A 16,777-nucleotide genomic window follows, 5' to 3' on the forward strand; every position below is an offset into this window, starting at 1 on the left:
CATCCTCGCTCGTGGGGGTCACGCGGGACACGGCTGGTGGGAGCATGGTGGAAAAAATCCCGGCTGAGGTTAAAATGAAGCCAAAAATCTGCAGGGCCGGGGCCGGGGTGCGGGGACAAATGGCTGAGGTGACAAATCGGGGGTCAACCCTGCTGCCGGGGGAGCCAGAGCATCTGCGGGGCCGTGAGCTGGTGTGAGGGATGTCCAATCCCACAATTCGGGGGCTTTGCAGCCCAAAAAGCTCCAGGCCGGGGTGGGTGGAGAAGGGAAACTGAGGGACTGCGGGATGGTTTGCTCTGCCCACCCCCTTGCAGGGTCTCTCTGCAGCGGGTGACTCCCCCTGTCGGGTTTGGGGGGACAAGGGGGAGCTGGGATCCGCCGGGACAGAGCGTTCCCAAGTGATCCCTGCTCCGGCGTAAAGTTGCGGGACCTTGGGATGGAGGTGGAAAAGAGGCCTGGGAGGGTTGTTGGCGATGGGTTGTGGGTCCAGGGGACCACCGATGCTGGGTGCACCACAACCAGGGACGTGTCCTCGTGTCACGGGCGCACCGGAGCCGTGGCCACGGCTGCGGTGCGCCCGTGACACGAGGGCACGTCCCCATCCCCACGGACGGGTGCTGCTGTTGGTGCCTCCGTCGATCCCAGGCTTGTCTGTGCCGGTTAAAATCAACGGGGCACATTCAGCTGTCAGCTTAAAAATAATCCGGCCAGCCGGCGGCCGAGACAATGGAGGGCGCAGATGGGGCCCGGCGCCGAGAGCCAGGATGCTCACGGCCCCCGGGGCGAGGGGATGGGGGTCCCCGTGAGAGCATGGGGTGCCCGTCGACATCTGGTTTTGGGTCACTGGTTGGGACATGCACGGTGCAAAGAGGGCTTGGGGGGGCTTGTGGGGAGTTTAACCCCCCGTATGGTGCTGGTAGTGTGGTTTTCTGGCTCTCCTGTGCTGGTTTTTGGAGCATTGAAGCTCTTTTTGCGTTTGTGCGGTTCCTCCAGCCCTCGTTACCCCCCCGGGTTTGCTCCGGCGGTGATGGAGCGGGTCCACGGGTGCTGCGCCGCGGCGATGCCTCATGGGCTGCAGCGCCAGAGCCGTGCCCTCACCTCCAGGACCCCGTCCCCGCGAGGACAGGACCCCCAGCCCCACCTGCGGCCGGACCCCGTGCGGGACGTGCTGGTGCAGGGGGTGCAGCCCGGCCCCCGCTGGGCTGCCGGCAGATCTCCCCGGCAGCAGCGAAAAGGCCCACTCAGCACAGGGGCGGACAAAGGCTTTTTGTGCCTCGTCCCTTTGTGGTCCCTCTCCCTCCCCGCTCCCCAGCCAGCGCTTCGACCGCGACGGCGCCTGAATTTTAACGGCCTCGCCCCGGGACAGGCTGAGTGCGGCTGCAGCAGCGGGGAAGGAGACGGCGCTCGGGCGGGACCCCCATGAATCCCCTCCTGCCCCGCTGCCCTGCCTGGCCCTGCCCGCTCCCAGGTTGCTGATTTCTCTGGTTTCGGCAGAGCTCGGTGCTGCCGGGGGCGTCGGGCAGGGCGCCCCGTCCCTTCGGCTGCGGGGCAGCTCCCACCCTGGCACGGCCGGCGGATGCACAGCCAGATGTGCAGCCAGATGTGTGGCTGTGGAGAGCAGTGACCTACCCTTGCCAACCTGGGCGTTCTCGCCCCAGCGGCCTCGCCACGGCCGCGCTGAACCCTCCGACACCCCGCCAAGGTGTCCGGACGGCCGCTGTCTCTCTGAGCTCTGCCCAGGTGCCACGCGAGATGCCAGCGGCTGCTCCTGCCCTGCAGCAGACCCGTCGCCCCTCTGACTCTGGCAGCGGGGGCTCTGGGATGGAGCCACGTCTGTCTTGGCCCCGCTGCCGCTCCCGGCCGTGTCCCTTGCCGGATCCCGACGCGGTGCCACGTCCCTGCCCTGTCTCGGGAAGCATCACTCATCCAGCCGCCTCCCGGGTGGCTCTTTCCGTCTTGCCCGAGGTTATTACCGCGGCGTCATCGGAAGGGGACCTTTTGTCCCTGCTTCCCCCATCCCATCCCATCCCATCCCATCCCATCCCATCTCCTGCTGTGCTGGCTCCTGGGTCCCAGCCAGGCCCCCAGGCACAGCTCATTTCCCCTCGCCTTTTTTTTTTAATTTCGTTTCCATGCATCTTCTCCCAAAGGGTCCCGCGTGAGGAATCTCAGAGGATGCTGGTGGGATGGACTGGAATTTGCTGTCACGGGGCCGGGAGCAGGGAGGGGGTTCGGAGAAGCCGAGCGGCTTTTCCAGCAGATTTCAGGGTCTGGGGGGGGCAGATGCGGGGCTGACTGCCCGCAACCCCCATCCTGCCAGAAGTGACATCTTCCTCCTCGCCCCCACAGCCAGCACCGGGCCAGAGAGATGGGGCGTCCCCGAACGCCAACGCGCCCCCGGAGGGTCCCTTCCCCTGGGTGGGCCCGAAGACGGTGGTGCTGCGGAAGAGCTTGCAGGGGGGGTTCGGCTTCACCCTCCGCCACTTCATCGTCTACCCCCCGGAGTCAGCAGTGCACTCCACTGCCAAGGTAGGGCTGGGACCTGGGGGGGCCGGACCGGGCTGGGTGGGGGTGCGGGGACCCCCAAGGCTGCCAGAGCGGGGCTCCGAGGCGCCCTGGTTGGATGCAGGATGCTGGGGGTGGGCGCGGAGGGGTCCAGGGAGCCGTGGAGCAGACTGTCCATCCCCTGCCTCACTGGGGGTGCCTGGAGCTGCCCCCACCCGTGGGTGGCCCTGGGACGGAGGAGCCTGCGGAGCTGCTGGGAGATGCGCTCGGAGCGAGTCGGCGGCGCCGCCGGAGACATCCCAGAGCCTTTTGGCGGGGGAGACAGCCGTCTGCGGGAACGGAGGGAATCCCTCGGCTCCAAACGATGGCCCCGGCATCCCCGCGAGCGGCGGGAAAAGGCACCTGGGAGCCCCCGAGGCCGGGGAGAGGCTTGACGCTGGCAGGACGTCACTCGGGCTGAAGTGAACCGTGCATGGCCACCGTGGAGCTGAGCCTGGGCGTGGGCCCTTCGGAGGATGCTGCTCCTCCTCCCACCGACATCCAGCACCAGGGAAGTGCCGACGGGTCCTGGCCTGGCGAGAGGCACGTACCTGACCCCGCATCTCGGCTCTGCAGCAGCCAGACCCTTCCCCAGTGCCTTTTGGGGGAAACCCAGCCCCCAGCACAGCCGTTGCTTCCTCTGCCCCGCGCCGTTGAGAAGCCCCAGTCCGGGCAGGACCCTGCGAAACCAGCGGGCAGCCTCCAGCCCGACCGTGCCCTCCGAAGCCGACCAGCCAGCTGTCCTGCCGCGCCACCGTCGGAATCCCCCCTCTCGCCCCATTTTCTGGGCAGATGAAGGGGGAAGTGTCCGGGAGCCGCGTGGGAGCCGCATGGTCTGTCGCGGCCCTTTCCCTGCTCCGGGGTGGACAGGCCTGGATGCTCCCATCACCGCCACGGCTCCAGCCTCCCCACGGCTCCGGCCACCCCACGGCTCCGGCTGCCCCACGGCTCCGGCGCTCGCTGCCTCCTCCCCGCAGGCAGGGACCGGCGGTGGGAAATGAGTCACAGGGTGGGGAGAAGCAACTTGCCTGCTCAGCGTCCTCCGCCGCAGAGCTTTTCCCAGGCTCCTTATTTTGCTTCCCTAAATCCTTCCTGCCTGCGCCAGGAATGCTGACCTGGCCAGCGGGACTCTGCGAAGGAACTTTTGTTGTGGGGATGGCCCAAACCCGCTCTGAACCGTCCTGCTCGCTCCCAGCCGTCCTTCCAAGGCACCCCCTGGTCCTGCCCCGCGGCGCTGGGCACCGGTGCTGGGCTGCGCCAGGGTGGGAGCACACGGGGCCGCGTGGGAAGGAGCCGGATCAGCGCCGGGAGGTGGAAATGCTCTTGGAAAAGGGTTGGGAATAGCTCCCGGCACCCGTCTGAGCCGAAGCCGGCGCTCCCGGGCCGGCGGGGTAGGGCGCGGTGCGGCTGGCTCAGCACCCGTGGGTGCCGGCGGGCAGCCAGGTCCGGGGGCTGAGTTTCGCTGGGGTTGACTCAGCAGGGAGGGTGAGGGCAGAGCTGCGTGTGCCGGGCCGTGCTTTGGCACCGCTGCACCCAACCTCGGCCCCAGCCCTGGGAGCGGGGCTGCCGGGCTGGCCCGGGGGCCGGGAAGGGCTCTGGGGTGCCGCCGGGCGAGGAGGGGCAGGGAGAGGGGCGAGTCTGTGCCTCCGGGGGCCCCGGACGGCCCCGTGCTAGCCCACGGTGCCAGATATGTGCCGAGGCTGCGGGACGTGGCTTTTCCTTCCCACCGTGCGATGGACGCCATGGAGAGATGCTTCCAGCCCCCTCCTCGTCCTCACTGGGAATGTCCCCCTCGCCATACTAGGATGGAGAGCGGTCCCTTCCCAGCACCCCGTGGGGACCTGCCCTCCCTGGGGACGTGGGGGCTGCATCCCCACTGCACTGCGCTGGCTGGGGGACCGGGGAGGGAGCTGTGGCTGCATCCGAGCTCGCGCATCCCCCGGGGACGGCAGGATCCGGCTCTTGCGGAGGGAGAAGTCCCCTTCCAGCTGCCAGGGTCCCTCTGTGGGACCCCCGTGTGGGGCTGGGTAGCCTGGGGTGCAGCCGACCCAGTGGTGGGGCTGGGGGCTCAGGGACGCGGCTGCAGCCCCTCACGGGTGCCGCAGTTCGGGCGCCCCACGGGCAGGGTGGCTCTGCAGTGGGATTCCCACGGGAGAACGCAAGACACAAGGGCAGGAGCCCACGGATGTGGTTCCCACCCTGAGCGACGGAGCCGCCTGGCTCCCGGGGCTGTCCCCTGCCCGTGGCTGGGAAGGGGGTGCCGGGACCCCTCCGCTGTCCCCCCTGCGGCACCCACCACAGCCCGCCCCGTGCAGCGGGGAGTTGCAGACGTGTCCCACCCTGCCAAATAATTGCAGGGCTAAATATAGCCCCGCTGGGGGCCGGTGCCCCTCCCAGGACGCCTGCGCAGAGCCGGCCCCTTCCTGGGGGTCCCTGTCACCAGGACCCACTGCCCGGGCGCTGCGGTGACGTGGGTGCCAGTGGGCGCCTCTGTCCCTCCTTGGGTCCCCGCTGTGGGGGCTCGGGCTCTCCCCAGCCAGGCTCGGTGGCCCAGGAGAAGGGCAAGATGCCACCCCCTCAGCTGGCCGGGCCCCTTCCCGCTCCCCTGCCCCAAAACCAGCCCCTTCCCCAGTAGCTGGGTGCCGGGGGCTGCGGTGGGTCCTGCTCCCTGCCCGCCGGCAGGGCTGCGCGGGTGGCCCAGCCGGATCCGGTGTCAGGAGGTAATTTTAGCTGCGGAGGGCGGAGGGACACGCCGGTGTCGCGAGGGGCTTCGTGGGGCTGGCACCCCTCGGGTCCCCTCGCCGTGGCTGCCTCGGCCCGGCCACCAAATAAATGTTCTTCTCTTCTTTTGGCAGGAGGAGGAGAATGGGAACAGAGCAGGTGAGCCCTGGCTCTGTGCCCCCCGCTCAGGGGGACGTCACTGCCTGCATCGGTGGGCGCAGGGGTCGGGGGGCACGCGACTGTCGCGGGTCGCAGTGGGTGTTGCGGCCGGGGGACGCAGCTCGCCGGCTCCGCTGGTGGTACCGGCGCCCTGAATATCAGCTGGCGGCGAAGCGATGCGGCGCTTCGCTGGCACTTGGTGTGGCAAACGGGCTGGGTGTCCCCAGAGCCCTCGGCGGGGTCGCTACACCTCGCGCCCTTGGGGGTCTGTCCCGACGCCGGAGGGGCCGCGGCGTGGCCAGCACTGGTCCCTGCGGCGGGCGGCTCGGCTCAGCGCGGGGCGTTTGGGGATGGGGACGCGGCCTTGCTCTCCTCCCGCGGGCTGTGGGTGACGTGAGCGAATGTGAAGGCGTCGGATCGCATCGGCGCGCCGGCGGGGTGATGAGACGCTGGTTTCTTGCAGCACCCAACGGCTTTTTCTTGTGCAAAGGAGCGCGGCCGCAGCCGTGCCTGGGGGTGATGGGGGCCGGGGGGCTGCCCCGAGAGGGGGGCTTTGCCCAGAGCAGGACCTGGCTCCGCGGGCCCCCAGGGCTGGGGCGCGTGGGCGTGGGGAGGCGAGGGGGTTACCGCGAGGGGCCGAGCACGCTTCTTGCCGTGGGACGGGCCCAGCGTGCCAGCGGCTCCCTGACACCCTGTTCCCGGGAAGCAGGTCCCCCCCGGAGCCGCCTGGAGCCCATGGACACCATCTTCGTGAAGAGCGTGCGGGAGGATGGGCCGGCACACCAGGCTGGGCTGCGCACCGGTGAGCGGGGCGGCGGGGCTGAGGGGTCTCGGAGCCGGAGGTGGCTCCAGGCTGCTGGCGGGGACGAGTACGATGCCCTGCCTCCTCTGCCAGGGGCTTTCTCGCTTGTTTTGCTCTTTTTCTTGTCGTTCTCCTTTTTTTCCTCTCTGCTCCCTGGTGCTGTGGGCACTCTGCTCGCTCGTCCCTGCGATGCTGGGAGCAGTGTTGGGGGTCCCCGTGGGTTAGACTGGCGCCAGGGTCCCCACAGCTCCCCGTACCATGCTGTGCCGCTGGCAGAAGCCCTGGCCATGCTGCGGGGACAGCCAAGTGCCACCCACCTCCCCGCTGGCTTGCGGTGATGCTGTCCTCTCCCCTTGCTCCGCAGGGGACCGGCTGGTCAAGGTGAACGGGGAGAGCATCATCGGGAAAACCTACTCGCAGGTGATCGCGCTGATCCAGAACAGGTGAGTGCTCTTCCTGGGGCCGGGAGCAGCGCAAGGACGGGCAGAGCGGGCAGGCGACGCGAAGGGGACGCGTCCCCCTGGGTGTCACCGGGGCTGGCCGCAGCCCTGAGTCGCTTGGGTGCCCGCAGGCAGCGGTACTGCGGGGCGCGGGGGACAGGCAGCGGTGCTGTGACTGTCGCGTGGGGACGGGGGCGCTCGTCCCCTCATGGAGGGTCCAGGTGGGCAGGCGGGGACCGACCCCAGCCCCCTGACCCCTCCGTCCCCTCCCCGCAGTGACGATGTGCTGGAGCTCTCCATCATGCCCAAGAACGAGGACATCCTGCAGCTGGTGAGTGCGCCGGGCGGGTGCCGGGACGGGGCTCGGAAGTCCCCGGCTTTCCCGGGTTGTGCCAGCGTTCCTGCCCCACCAGACCTGAGGGGCTGGCGTGTCCCTGCCCACGCTCCTCCTGCACCTTGCGTGGGGGTGCCCCAGTGCCCTTACCTGGGGACACAGCCCCACCAGCGTCCCAGGGCACCTGTGGGTGCGGAAACGGAGGTGCCAGGAGAGCCAGGGCAGGAAGGGTGGGGGACATGGCCCCGTTTTTTTTTTCGGGGAGCATCCTCGGGCGTAGCTGGAGAGTGACCTGCTCCCGTTGGGCTGGGGGGTCTTACAGCCCTGGCACAGGGGGGATCCACGTCCGTGCCTGCTCTGGGCTCTGAGGATCCCCTGGGCACAGAGTCGGAGGCGCCTGTGAAAAGTGAGAAGGGAGAGCGGGCCGGCCGTGCCGGGGTATTTTAGGAAGGAGGGAAGGGGAAGGGCGGGCGGAAGGGCTGCTGTTGGCGGCAGCGTCGCTCAGTGCCGGAGGGGCCCCCGTGGGAAAGCGAGGCCGGGGGGGCTGCAGCCAGCCCTGCCCGATTTGCCCCACTGGGGAGGTTTGCTGGCAGCTGGGGAGGAGCAGAGGGCACCCCTGCAGCACTGGCCCCCCGCCCTGACCCCCCGTCCCTCCGCAGGCGTATTCGCAGGACGCCTACCTGAAGGGCAACGAGCCGTACTGCGGCGGGGCGCAGAGCATCCCCGAGCCCCCTCCCATCTGCTACCCGCGGAAGACGTACCCCTTCCAGGCGCGGGGCGCCGAGCCGCCCCCGGGCCAGCCGCCGGACACCCGCGCCCATCACCCCGCCGCCACAGGCCCCTCGTCCCCACTCGGCATGGCCGCGCTCGCCAGTGGCCGCAGCGAGGCGGGCGGCAGCCCCACGCACTGCCCCGACGAGCCGCAGCCCGGGGGTCTTCCCCCGCGCCCCACCGACCCCCACGGGCACCCCGGCTCCTTCTCCCGCACCGGCTGCCACGGCAACATCGCATCCTCTCTGCCCGACCGCTATGGGGTCCCCCCTGCCGCCCCCTCCTGCTACGGGGTCCCCAAGCACCTCCCGGAGCACCGGACTCACTGCGGCTTCAAGGAGGGCGTTGGGGGGCAGGCGGGGGCCGGGCGGGCCCCCCGGGAGGCGGCGGGCGGTCAGCGGGCGCCCGGGCGGCAGGAGTGCCAGCAGGCTCTGTCCCGCTGGTTTTGCAGCCAGGAGCCGCGGCGGAGCGCCTCGGAGGAGCGCCAGCACGCCATGCCGCCCCGCTATCGCAGCGTGTCCCAGGACCGGCTGGGGGGCTCGGCGGGGGTCCCCCGGGGCTGGACCCACAGCACGTCGCACGATACCCTGCTGCAGCCCTCCCGCGAGGGCTGGGCGCCCCGCGCCCGCTCCGACCACTGCCTGGGCAGGCACGGGCGCTCCATGGAGGCGCTGGAGCCCGGCGCCCTGCTCTCCCCTCGCTCCGACCGCTCCGCCTGGCCGCCCGAGCGGCTCTGCCGGGCCACCGTCACCACCGCCGGGCAGCCGGTCCTGCACAGCTCCTTCGCGCCTTCCTCCTCCTCCTCGCGGGAGCCGGCACCCGTGCAGAAGCACCCGTCGCAGCCCAACTTGCAGAGCACGGATGATTCGGGCTACATCGGCTACCGGAGCTACAGCCCCTCTTTCCAGCGCCGCACCGGCCTGCTGCACGCCCTCTCCTTCCGCGACCCCGCTTTCGGCGGCCTGCCCACCTTCAGCATCTTGCAGCGGCCGGCCGCCTCGCTTCCGGACAGGGTGGTCCCCGCCGTCCCGCTACCCGCCGGACCCCCGCCGGTCCCTGCTGCACCCAGGGAGCAGCGACCGGAGAGCAGCCGGGTGCCCGAGCAGCCCGAGGAGCGGAGGGAAGAGGTGGTTTTGCGGCAGAAGCCACCCACAGGCCGCAAGATGCCGGCCCCGCTGCGGCAGATGAACTTTGTCTTCCCCGAGGGGGTGAAGGAGACGGACATTTGCGACCCCCCGCCGGCCAGCGGCAAAGCAGAGAGGCCGGCGGCCGAGCGGCAGGGCCGGCGCGTGGCTCCCTTGGCGGCCCCCGAGGACTCGCTGGCGTCCATCCCCTTCATCGGTGAGTCAGGGCGGCTCGCCCACGGGGGCTGGCTGCCTCTGCGAGGGGGCTGTAGCAGGACCCGTGCCGGGGAGGGCGTGTTTCGGGGGACGGGGCGTGTTGCACGGTCTCGGCGCATCCGTTTGTGGCTGGCGCAGGGGTGGGAAGGGGCCGCTCCACAGCACCCACTGCACCCGGCGGTGCCGGTGCCTCTGGACGTGCAGTCCCCGGGCTGCAGGTGCTGGTGATGGGGTGCTGGGGTTTGGGCTTGAGCAGCCCCCTCCCCTCTCTTGTCCCGCACCTCCTGGTACCCCTCGCTGGCTGTGAACTGGAGCCCTGCCCAAATTGGGGACAGGGTGGTGTCCGGGGCTCCCTGTCCTGCTTGGAACCTCCCTGCCCGCCAGCTCTGCCCAGGGGGACCCAGCTGGGTCTGGGGGAGCCGCAAGCCCTGCCCCCTCCCGCACCCCACACCCTGCCCCGTGCCTGCTCCCGGGGAGGGACCCGGGGGAGGGCGGGGATGGAGTGGGGCTAGGGGGCCGTGGGGTTGCTCCGCGTGTGGGTCCGGGTGCACCGGTGGCTCCTGGCTTTGCTGGGGGGTGGGAGCGTGTCCTCCAGCCCAGCCCGGGCACCTACAAACCCACCACCTGCCAAAAGTGCTGGGGGGGGTCCCAGCGTGGACTTCCGCAGCCCAGTCCTGCCCTGATCCCTCCTACAACGCTGCCCACCCCTCCCGCAGACGAACCCACCAGCCCCAGCATCGACCTGAAGGCCAAGCACGTCCCCGCCTCCTCGGTGGTCTCCAGCACCATGAACTCGGCGCCCGCCGTGGCCACCAGCCCCTCCTCGCCCACCTTCGCCTTCGCCCTCAGCCGGCACTACTCCCAGGACTGCAGTGAGTGTGGGGCGGGGGGGTCTCCCGCCGGGGTCCGCGGGGAGGTGGGGTGGGGAGGAGCAGCCCCCAGCCCTGCAGCTCTGCCGCGTGCCCGCTGGGCTGAGCAGCGCGTGCTCTGCCCTCCTCCTCCTCGCAGGCAGCATCAACGCCAGCCGCCGCTCGTCCTACCTCCTGGCCATCACCACCGAGCGCTCCAAGTCTTGCGACGACGGTCTGAACACATTTCGGGATGAGGGGAAGATCCTGAGGTAGGGCTGGACCTCCCCCCACCCCGCGCCCCGAGCCACCGCACGGCTCCCGTCGCCTCCCGGCCGCCCCGCTCACGGGGGATGCTCTCCCCCCAGGAGGATGCCCAGCCGGGTCCCCAGCCTCCGCATGCTGAGGAGCTTCTTCACCGACGGGGTGAGTGGTGGGTGACACGAGGGGTCCCGGGGCTGCCCCCCGCCTGGGTACCTCTGCAGGAGGGCAGCCCGGGCTTGCTCTGCCCGTGGGGCTGGGCAGGCGGTGGGGTGCCGATGGCATTGTCCCAACGGTGCCCCCCGGTCCCCCCGCAGTCTCTGGACAGCCTTGGCACGTCCGAAGACGCCCGCTCCAAAAGGCACTCAACCTCCGACCTCTCGGACGTCCCGTTCAGCGCCGTGAGGAAGGAGGGCTGGCTCCACTGCAAGCAGATCCTCACCAAAAAGGGGAAGGTAGGCGGCTGCCCCCCCAGGCCGGCCGGCCACGCCGAGGGGCCGCTCCCCGCCGCCAGCGTCCCTGAGCTCCCTGCGCCGTCCCTTCTCCCCGCAGAAGGTCGGTGGAGGCATCCGGCAGTGGAAGCGCGTCTTCGCCGTGCTGCGCGCCCACTCGCTGTACCTGGGCAAGGACAGGCGGGAGGCAGCGACCTGCGCCCCGGCCCCAGGTGAGGAGGAGCCGCCGATCAGCGTCCGAGGGTGCCTGGTGGACATCTCCTACAGCGAGACCAAGAGGAAGCACGTCTTCCGCCTGACGACCGCTGACTTCTGTGAATATCTCTTTCAGGCAGAGGATCGGGAAGACATGCTGGCCTGGATCAAAGTCATCAGGGAGAACGGCAAGGCCGAGGGCGAGGTGAGAGCCACATGGGGCTCCCGGCTGCCTCTGGCTCTCCCGGCGCTAACCGCCTCGGCTCTCTCCGCCTCTTTGCCTTGCGCTGCTTCCCCCTGATGCGGGGCTCGCCCGGCCCGTGCCGTGCTCCCAGGGGCACACGGGGGCTCGCGGGCACCGCGGCGTCCAAGAAGAGCGCGGTTCTGCCGGCCTCGGCCGGGGCAGGGCACGCCGGGGCGCTCGGCGGAGACGGCGTGGCTCTCTGCGTGCCGCGGCGGCGCTTCCAGGCAGTGTTGGTGCCGGATTCACCGGCAGTGTTTAGTCACGCGGTGGGAGAGGAGCGCGCGTGGCTCTGCCGTGGTGCGTTGTGTCTCCGTTGGCGGAGAGAGGTGGCAGAGATTTGTGTCGGGCTCGGTGCGTGCCCAGGGCTGGCGTGGCATCGGGGCTGAGCCCTTGCTGGGCAGCCATGCTCTGTGCAATGAGTGGCTCGGGTCTCAGATGGGGAGAGCCGCTCCCTGGGGCCAGGGGCTCCAGCGGAGGATCCGCGGGGCTGGATGTGCCAGCGCTGGGCTGGCTGCGTGCCGTCTCCCCGCGGGGCCGGGACGGCCGCGTTTGGTTGCAGCGTTCATGCTGGGGTCTTGGCAGGCTCCGGCCCTGGAGGGTGCGTTGAGCTCGGCGCGGTCTCTGGTTCTCTGCGGCACAGCCCCGCTCCGGAGAGCGCGGGGGGCTTGGCGGGGCTGACAGCGCCGGCACAAGGAGGGTGCTGCCGGGTCGGGGCCCGCGGAGCCGTCTGAGCGCCCGCCGGGGCTGCGGTGCTGCCGGGTGGGCAGCGTCCCGCTGGAACGGGTGCGTGTTTTCGGATGCCGCGTGGCGCAGCAGGTGTGCCCGGTGTGGCGGACGGAGGTGCGCATGCTGCTGAGGGACGCACCCGTCCCCAAACCTTTGCGGCCAGCTCGGAGCTTGCGTGCCGCCCTGTGCCGCGGCAAGGAGCGCTGCAGACCACTGCGGAGCGGCGAGCGCTGTCGGGCGCCGGCTGTTTCGGGGCAGCGGGGACCCGATCCTCTCTTCTCCTGGTCCCGCATGGCGCCCGGCAGAGCGTGGACTGGCCCAGGGCCTCCTTGGGACGCGCTGCTCAAGCTCTCCCTTCCCCTCTTCTCTCTGCCCCCCAGGACCCCGGCTTTGCCAGCCAGGCGCTTATCAACAAGAAGTTAAACGACTACCGGAAAGTGAGGTACGGACCTGGGCCGGTGGGCGCCGAGACCCCCGGGCGCTTTATTCACCTCGATTTTAAAGTGATGGAGCAAACCCTCCCCAGACGGGGCAGCGCCAGAGGGGCTGGTTGTACCCGCCTTCGCTTGGGGTGCCGGCGGGGTCCGGCTCAGCCAAAGTGGCGCTGAGCAAAGGGCGAGAGCGGCTCAGGGCTCCCCCAGGGGTCCCCGTTCCCTGATGTGGGGTGCAGCCCCACGGGCGCAGGTCGGGTACCGGGCAGCCCGGGACAGATGCCGGCGCTTGGGGGAGGTTTTGCACCGAGCTGGTGCCCCCGGCCGTGCCCCGCCTGAGCCCCCCGCTCTCCCCGCAGCCCCGCGGGTGCCAAGCCCGACTCCTCGCCCAAGGGCTCTCGCGGGCTGGGGATCCGAGCCGAGTTCCTGAAGCAGGTGGGAACCAGCGCGCCCCGGTCCCCGCGGCAGGACGCGGCTGTCACGAAAGGTAGGTCCCGCCCGTGCGGCGTGGGGCACCCCGCACAGCAAACCCCAGGACCGCCATCGTGCCGGTCCCCGTGGGGCAGCAAGGAGGCTCTTCCCATTTCTCCCGGCTCGTTAGCAAAGGATCCTGCGGGTTTTACTCCCCAGATGAGAGCAGCTCCCAGAAAGCCCCATGGGGCATCAACATCATGAAGAAGAATAAGAAATCTGCCCCCCGTGCCTTCGGCGTGAGGCTGGAGGACTGCCAGCCCGCCCCGGACAACAAGGTACGGCCGCGCCGGCAGTGCCGGCGCTGGGGGACCCCGCGCGGCCCGGCACCGCCGTCACCCCCTCCCTGTTCCCGCAGAACGTCCCCCTGATCGTGGAGGCTTGCTGCAAGGTGGTGGAGGACCGGGGGCTGGAGTACATGGGCATCTACCGCGTGCCCGGGAACAACGCGGTGGTGTCCAGCCTGCAGGAGCAGCTCAACAAGGGAGCCGCCGAGATCAACCTGCAGGATGAGGTGAGGGCAGCGCGGGCTGCAGGTCCCTGCCCCGGCCCTGGCCCCGGCCCCAGCTCCATCCCTATCCCCATGCCGCTGGGACGCTCCTGGGGCTGTTGTCCTGGTCCATGGTTTCATCCCCGTCTCCATCACCGTCCCTGTCTCCATCATCACCCCCATCTCCATCACTATCCCTCTCTCCATCACCATCCCTCTCTCCATCGCCCTCCCCGTCTCCATCATCACCCCATCTCCATCGCCCTCCCAGTGTCCGTCACCGTGCCCCTCCCTGGCGTGGCAGGGCCGCCTAGCGGTTGGTGACGGCAGTGTTGGTGGCAGCTTGGGGACACGTTTGTCCCCTTGCATCTCACTGCAGCGCTGCAGCGGCACAGGGCTTCCCTTGCCAGCTGCAGGCTGGGGATGGCCATCCCGCTGTCCCCAGGGCCACGGCAGTGGTGGCCGGTGTCCCCCTCGGTGGCGGTGGCCTGGGGAGCCTCTCCCCGCGGGTTCAACCGACACGGTCCCTCTGAGCGGCCCCTTCTCTCCCCGCAGCGGTGGCAGGACCTGAATGTCATTAGCAGCCTGTTGAAATCCTTCTTCCGGAAGCTGCCCGAGCCCCTCTTCACGGACGGTGAGTGTCTGCGCTCCCCCCGGGGCTGTCGGGGCCCCCAGAGCGGCTGCAGGTGGCCCGGTGCTGATGGCCACACGGCGATGGCCAACGCCGGGCTGACCGGCCACCGCAGAGCCCGTCCCACCCATCCCTGTGTTGGGGACCAGTTCCCAGACCCTGCGATGGAGCGAGCCGGCGCCCAGCCGAGGCGGGGGGCTCTGCAGACCCCCCCACCCCTCACTGAGTCCCCTGGGCCAGCCCTTGTCCTTGTCCTTCCCTGTCCTTCTGTGCCCCATCCGAGTGGGACCTGAGCAGCACCCCCAGCCCCCTCCCCAGTATCTCTGACTGGTGCACCCGGGGGTCCCTGGCTCCGGGAGGTGCCCTTGCCCCTCTGCCCGCCTCTGACCCCCCCCGTGTCCCGCTTTCAGATAAGTACAACGACTTCATCGAGGCCAACCGGATAGAGGACGCCAGCGAGAGGATGAGGACGCTGCGGAAGCTGGTAGGGAGATGGGGCAGGGGGCACAGCCCTGGAGCCCCTCTTTGGGTGCTGGTTTGGGTGGGAGAGGCGGGGGGGGGTGAGCAGAGAGGTGACCCAGTGCCTCCCCACAGATCCGGGACCTACCAGGTCACTACTACGAGACGCTCAAGTTCCTGGTGGGCCACCTGAAGACCATCGCTGACCACTCGGAGAAGAACAAGGTACCGGCCCCCGCCCCGCCGCCCAGCCCTGCGCGCCGTCCCAGGGCCTCTCCCAGAGCCCTGCCCCACCTCGAGCCCCCCAGCCCGGGCTGAGCCATGGCGCACGGCGGGGTGGGAAGGGACACGGCGCCTGATGGAGCGGCGAAAGCCGAGGGGTGGCCACGGGCAGGCGCTGACCCTGGCCCCGGTTGCAGATGGAGCCCCGAAACCTGGCCCTGGTGTTCGGCCCCACGCTGGTGCGGACATCCGAGGACAACATGACCGACATGGTGACGCACATGCCTGACCGCTACAAAATCGTGGAGACCCTCATCCAGCACGTAAGTGCCGCCAGCGGGCGGGCGTCGGCGTGGCCGGAGGAGGGGGCTGACCCGCGCCCCGGGGGACGATGCGCCCCTGCCGCGCCGAGCTCCCAGCGCTCCTCGCTGGTCCCTAACCCCTCTCTCGTCCGCTCCCGCAGTCGGACTGGTTCTTCAGCGACAAGGAGGACAAGGGCGAGAAGGTGAGTCCCGTCCCCCCGAGGGGTCTCGCTGTGGGGTGGGGGGGCACGGAGCCCCGGTTGGGAGCCGGGGGGCAATCGGCAGCCCCCTGACCACCGCGTCCCCTCACCTCGCAGACGCCCGTGGATGAGAAGGAGGCGCAGTCCGTGCCCAACATCGAGTACCTGCTCCCCAACATCGGCAGGACCGTGGCGCCCGGCGATGCCGCAGGTAAGGAGCAGTGCACGCGGCACCGGGGCGCGCTGGGACACCTCTCCAGCCGCTCCATCCCCCCGCGCTCGCACTGCCGCCCCGGGACACCCATGGGTGCTGGAGAGGGACACCCCGGCACCCTCCTCGCTGGAGAGCGGGGACATCCCCCCAAGGGGGCTGGCAGAGCCCCCTCCCCACCCTCTCCTGTCACCCTCCTCTCCGCTGGCTGCTCCCTGTCCCTCTGCAAGCCCAGCCGGCCGCGGCGTCCCGGCAGCCCCTGGGACCCCTGCCCGTGCCCGCTGCCCCGCGCCAGCCACGCTGCCAACCCACAGACTGGGAGACTCTGATGTTCGACTGATTTCTTACGTTCTTTCCTTGAACTTCTCTGTGCTGTCCTCTTCCTCCTCCTCCTCCTCCTCCTCTTCCTCCTCCTCCAGCGGACATCGAGAGCTAGAGCGGGTACAGTGTTGATCCTGGGTACATTGCTCACGCACTAACTCCCCCGGGTGACCACGAGAGAGTGGGAGCAGGGGGGCAGCGGGAGGGGAGGGGGCCTGTCCTGCCCAGCCACTGTCCCCAGGGTCCCCAGCATGGAGAGGGGCGGCGGAGCCCCCGGGGAGCCCCGAATCCTTTTGCCCTGGTTCTCCCCCATCCTTGGCTGGTGCCTGCGGCGGTGCCGGGTGGGATGGGTGCAGGGTGTCCCAGGACCAGCACACTCAAACACCGGCGTCTAGGGGTCCTGATGCCACGGGGAGGGTCTGCACTCCCTTCCTGCCTCCCCCCTCTCTCGTCGTCACCAGCTTCTAACCCCGTCCCGGGGCGTGCGGGTGGGAGAGGGGGTCTGTCGTCTTGTCCTTGTCCTCCACACCGTGGCAGCGGGGCCAGGGCTGCCCATCACCCCCGTGTCCCCACTTGCCCCCTAACCCCTCGGGAAGCCAGGGCAGCCCCACGGCCATTCCCAGCCCCTCCGGCACAGCCCATCCCAGGCCACGCTCCGAGGCTGGATGTGGCGTCGAGCCGGCTCCCCGTGCCCCGTCCCAGTGCCGGGGCGGTGGCAGTGCCGTGCTCAGCCCCGGTCCCGCCTGTGCACCATGGCTGTGGGAGGGTTGGGGTCCCCGCTGCCGGTGTCCTGTCTGTGTTTCCCGGTTGTGTGTGCCTGCGTGTCCCTCCCATTCCTCATCCTGACGCTCCACAGTGCCGGGGACCCCCGTGCACCGCCAGACCCCCCTCCCCAGCCTCCCGGCATCCGGAGGCACATGAAACTGCGTGGCACTGGCGTCCCTGCCAGGGGCCAGCCACTCCCATGGCCCTGGCACGTCCCCATCCCGCTTTGGGGGAACGCAGCAGCATCCCCCAGCTCTGCCCACCAAACCCCTTCCCCAGGACGTGCCCAAATCTGGGGCCTGGCTAACTCCCCCTCCCCGCTCTGCTCTGCTTTACAGGCTTGGCCTGCAGCGGCTCCGCCAAACCGAAGGTAAGAGGGTCCCAGGCCAGGGGCCGGCGGGGAGGGAGGCGGCGGCTGGGGCAGGGAGCCCAACCCT

The 16,777-nt window shown here is 70.1% G+C and overlaps 1 protein-coding gene across 4 annotated transcripts in view; it reads left to right on the plus strand.

The window, feature by feature from the left end:
• Nucleotides 1-16,777, plus strand: part of ARHGAP23 (Rho GTPase activating protein 23) — a 34,158-nt gene that overhangs the window by 15,261 nt on the left and 2,120 nt on the right. For all 4 annotated transcript variants that reach the window (XM_086766799.1, XM_086766796.1, XM_086766797.1 and 1 more), the window contains exons 2-23: nt 2,350-2,529; nt 5,400-5,424; nt 6,134-6,226; nt 6,591-6,669; nt 6,943-6,997; nt 7,660-9,112; nt 9,828-9,983; nt 10,120-10,231; nt 10,328-10,385; nt 10,538-10,675; nt 10,773-11,072; nt 12,218-12,279; nt 12,628-12,755; nt 12,899-13,017; nt 13,098-13,253; nt 13,785-13,863; nt 14,271-14,344; nt 14,455-14,544; nt 14,739-14,864; nt 15,005-15,046; nt 15,161-15,254; nt 16,679-16,710. In XM_086766799.1, the coding sequence (XP_086622925.1) occupies nt 2,350-2,529; nt 5,400-5,424; nt 6,134-6,226; nt 6,591-6,669; nt 6,943-6,997; nt 7,660-9,112; nt 9,828-9,983; nt 10,120-10,231; nt 10,328-10,385; nt 10,538-10,675; nt 10,773-11,072; nt 12,218-12,279; nt 12,628-12,755; nt 12,899-13,017; nt 13,098-13,253; nt 13,785-13,863; nt 14,271-14,344; nt 14,455-14,544; nt 14,739-14,864; nt 15,005-15,046; nt 15,161-15,254; nt 16,679-16,710 (3,651 nt within the window). The remainder of the gene's footprint in view (nt 1-2,349; nt 2,530-5,399; nt 5,425-6,133; nt 6,227-6,590; nt 6,670-6,942; nt 6,998-7,659; nt 9,113-9,827; nt 9,984-10,119; nt 10,232-10,327; nt 10,386-10,537; nt 10,676-10,772; nt 11,073-12,217; nt 12,280-12,627; nt 12,756-12,898; nt 13,018-13,097; nt 13,254-13,784; nt 13,864-14,270; nt 14,345-14,454; nt 14,545-14,738; nt 14,865-15,004; nt 15,047-15,160; nt 15,255-16,678; nt 16,711-16,777) is intronic.

Source organism: Chlamydotis macqueenii, chromosome 25, assembly GCF_036417535.1.
Source record: "Chlamydotis macqueenii isolate bChlMac1 chromosome 25, bChlMac1.mat, whole genome shotgun sequence".
Classification (NCBI taxonomy): domain Eukaryota; kingdom Metazoa; phylum Chordata; class Aves; order Otidiformes; family Otididae; genus Chlamydotis; species Chlamydotis macqueenii.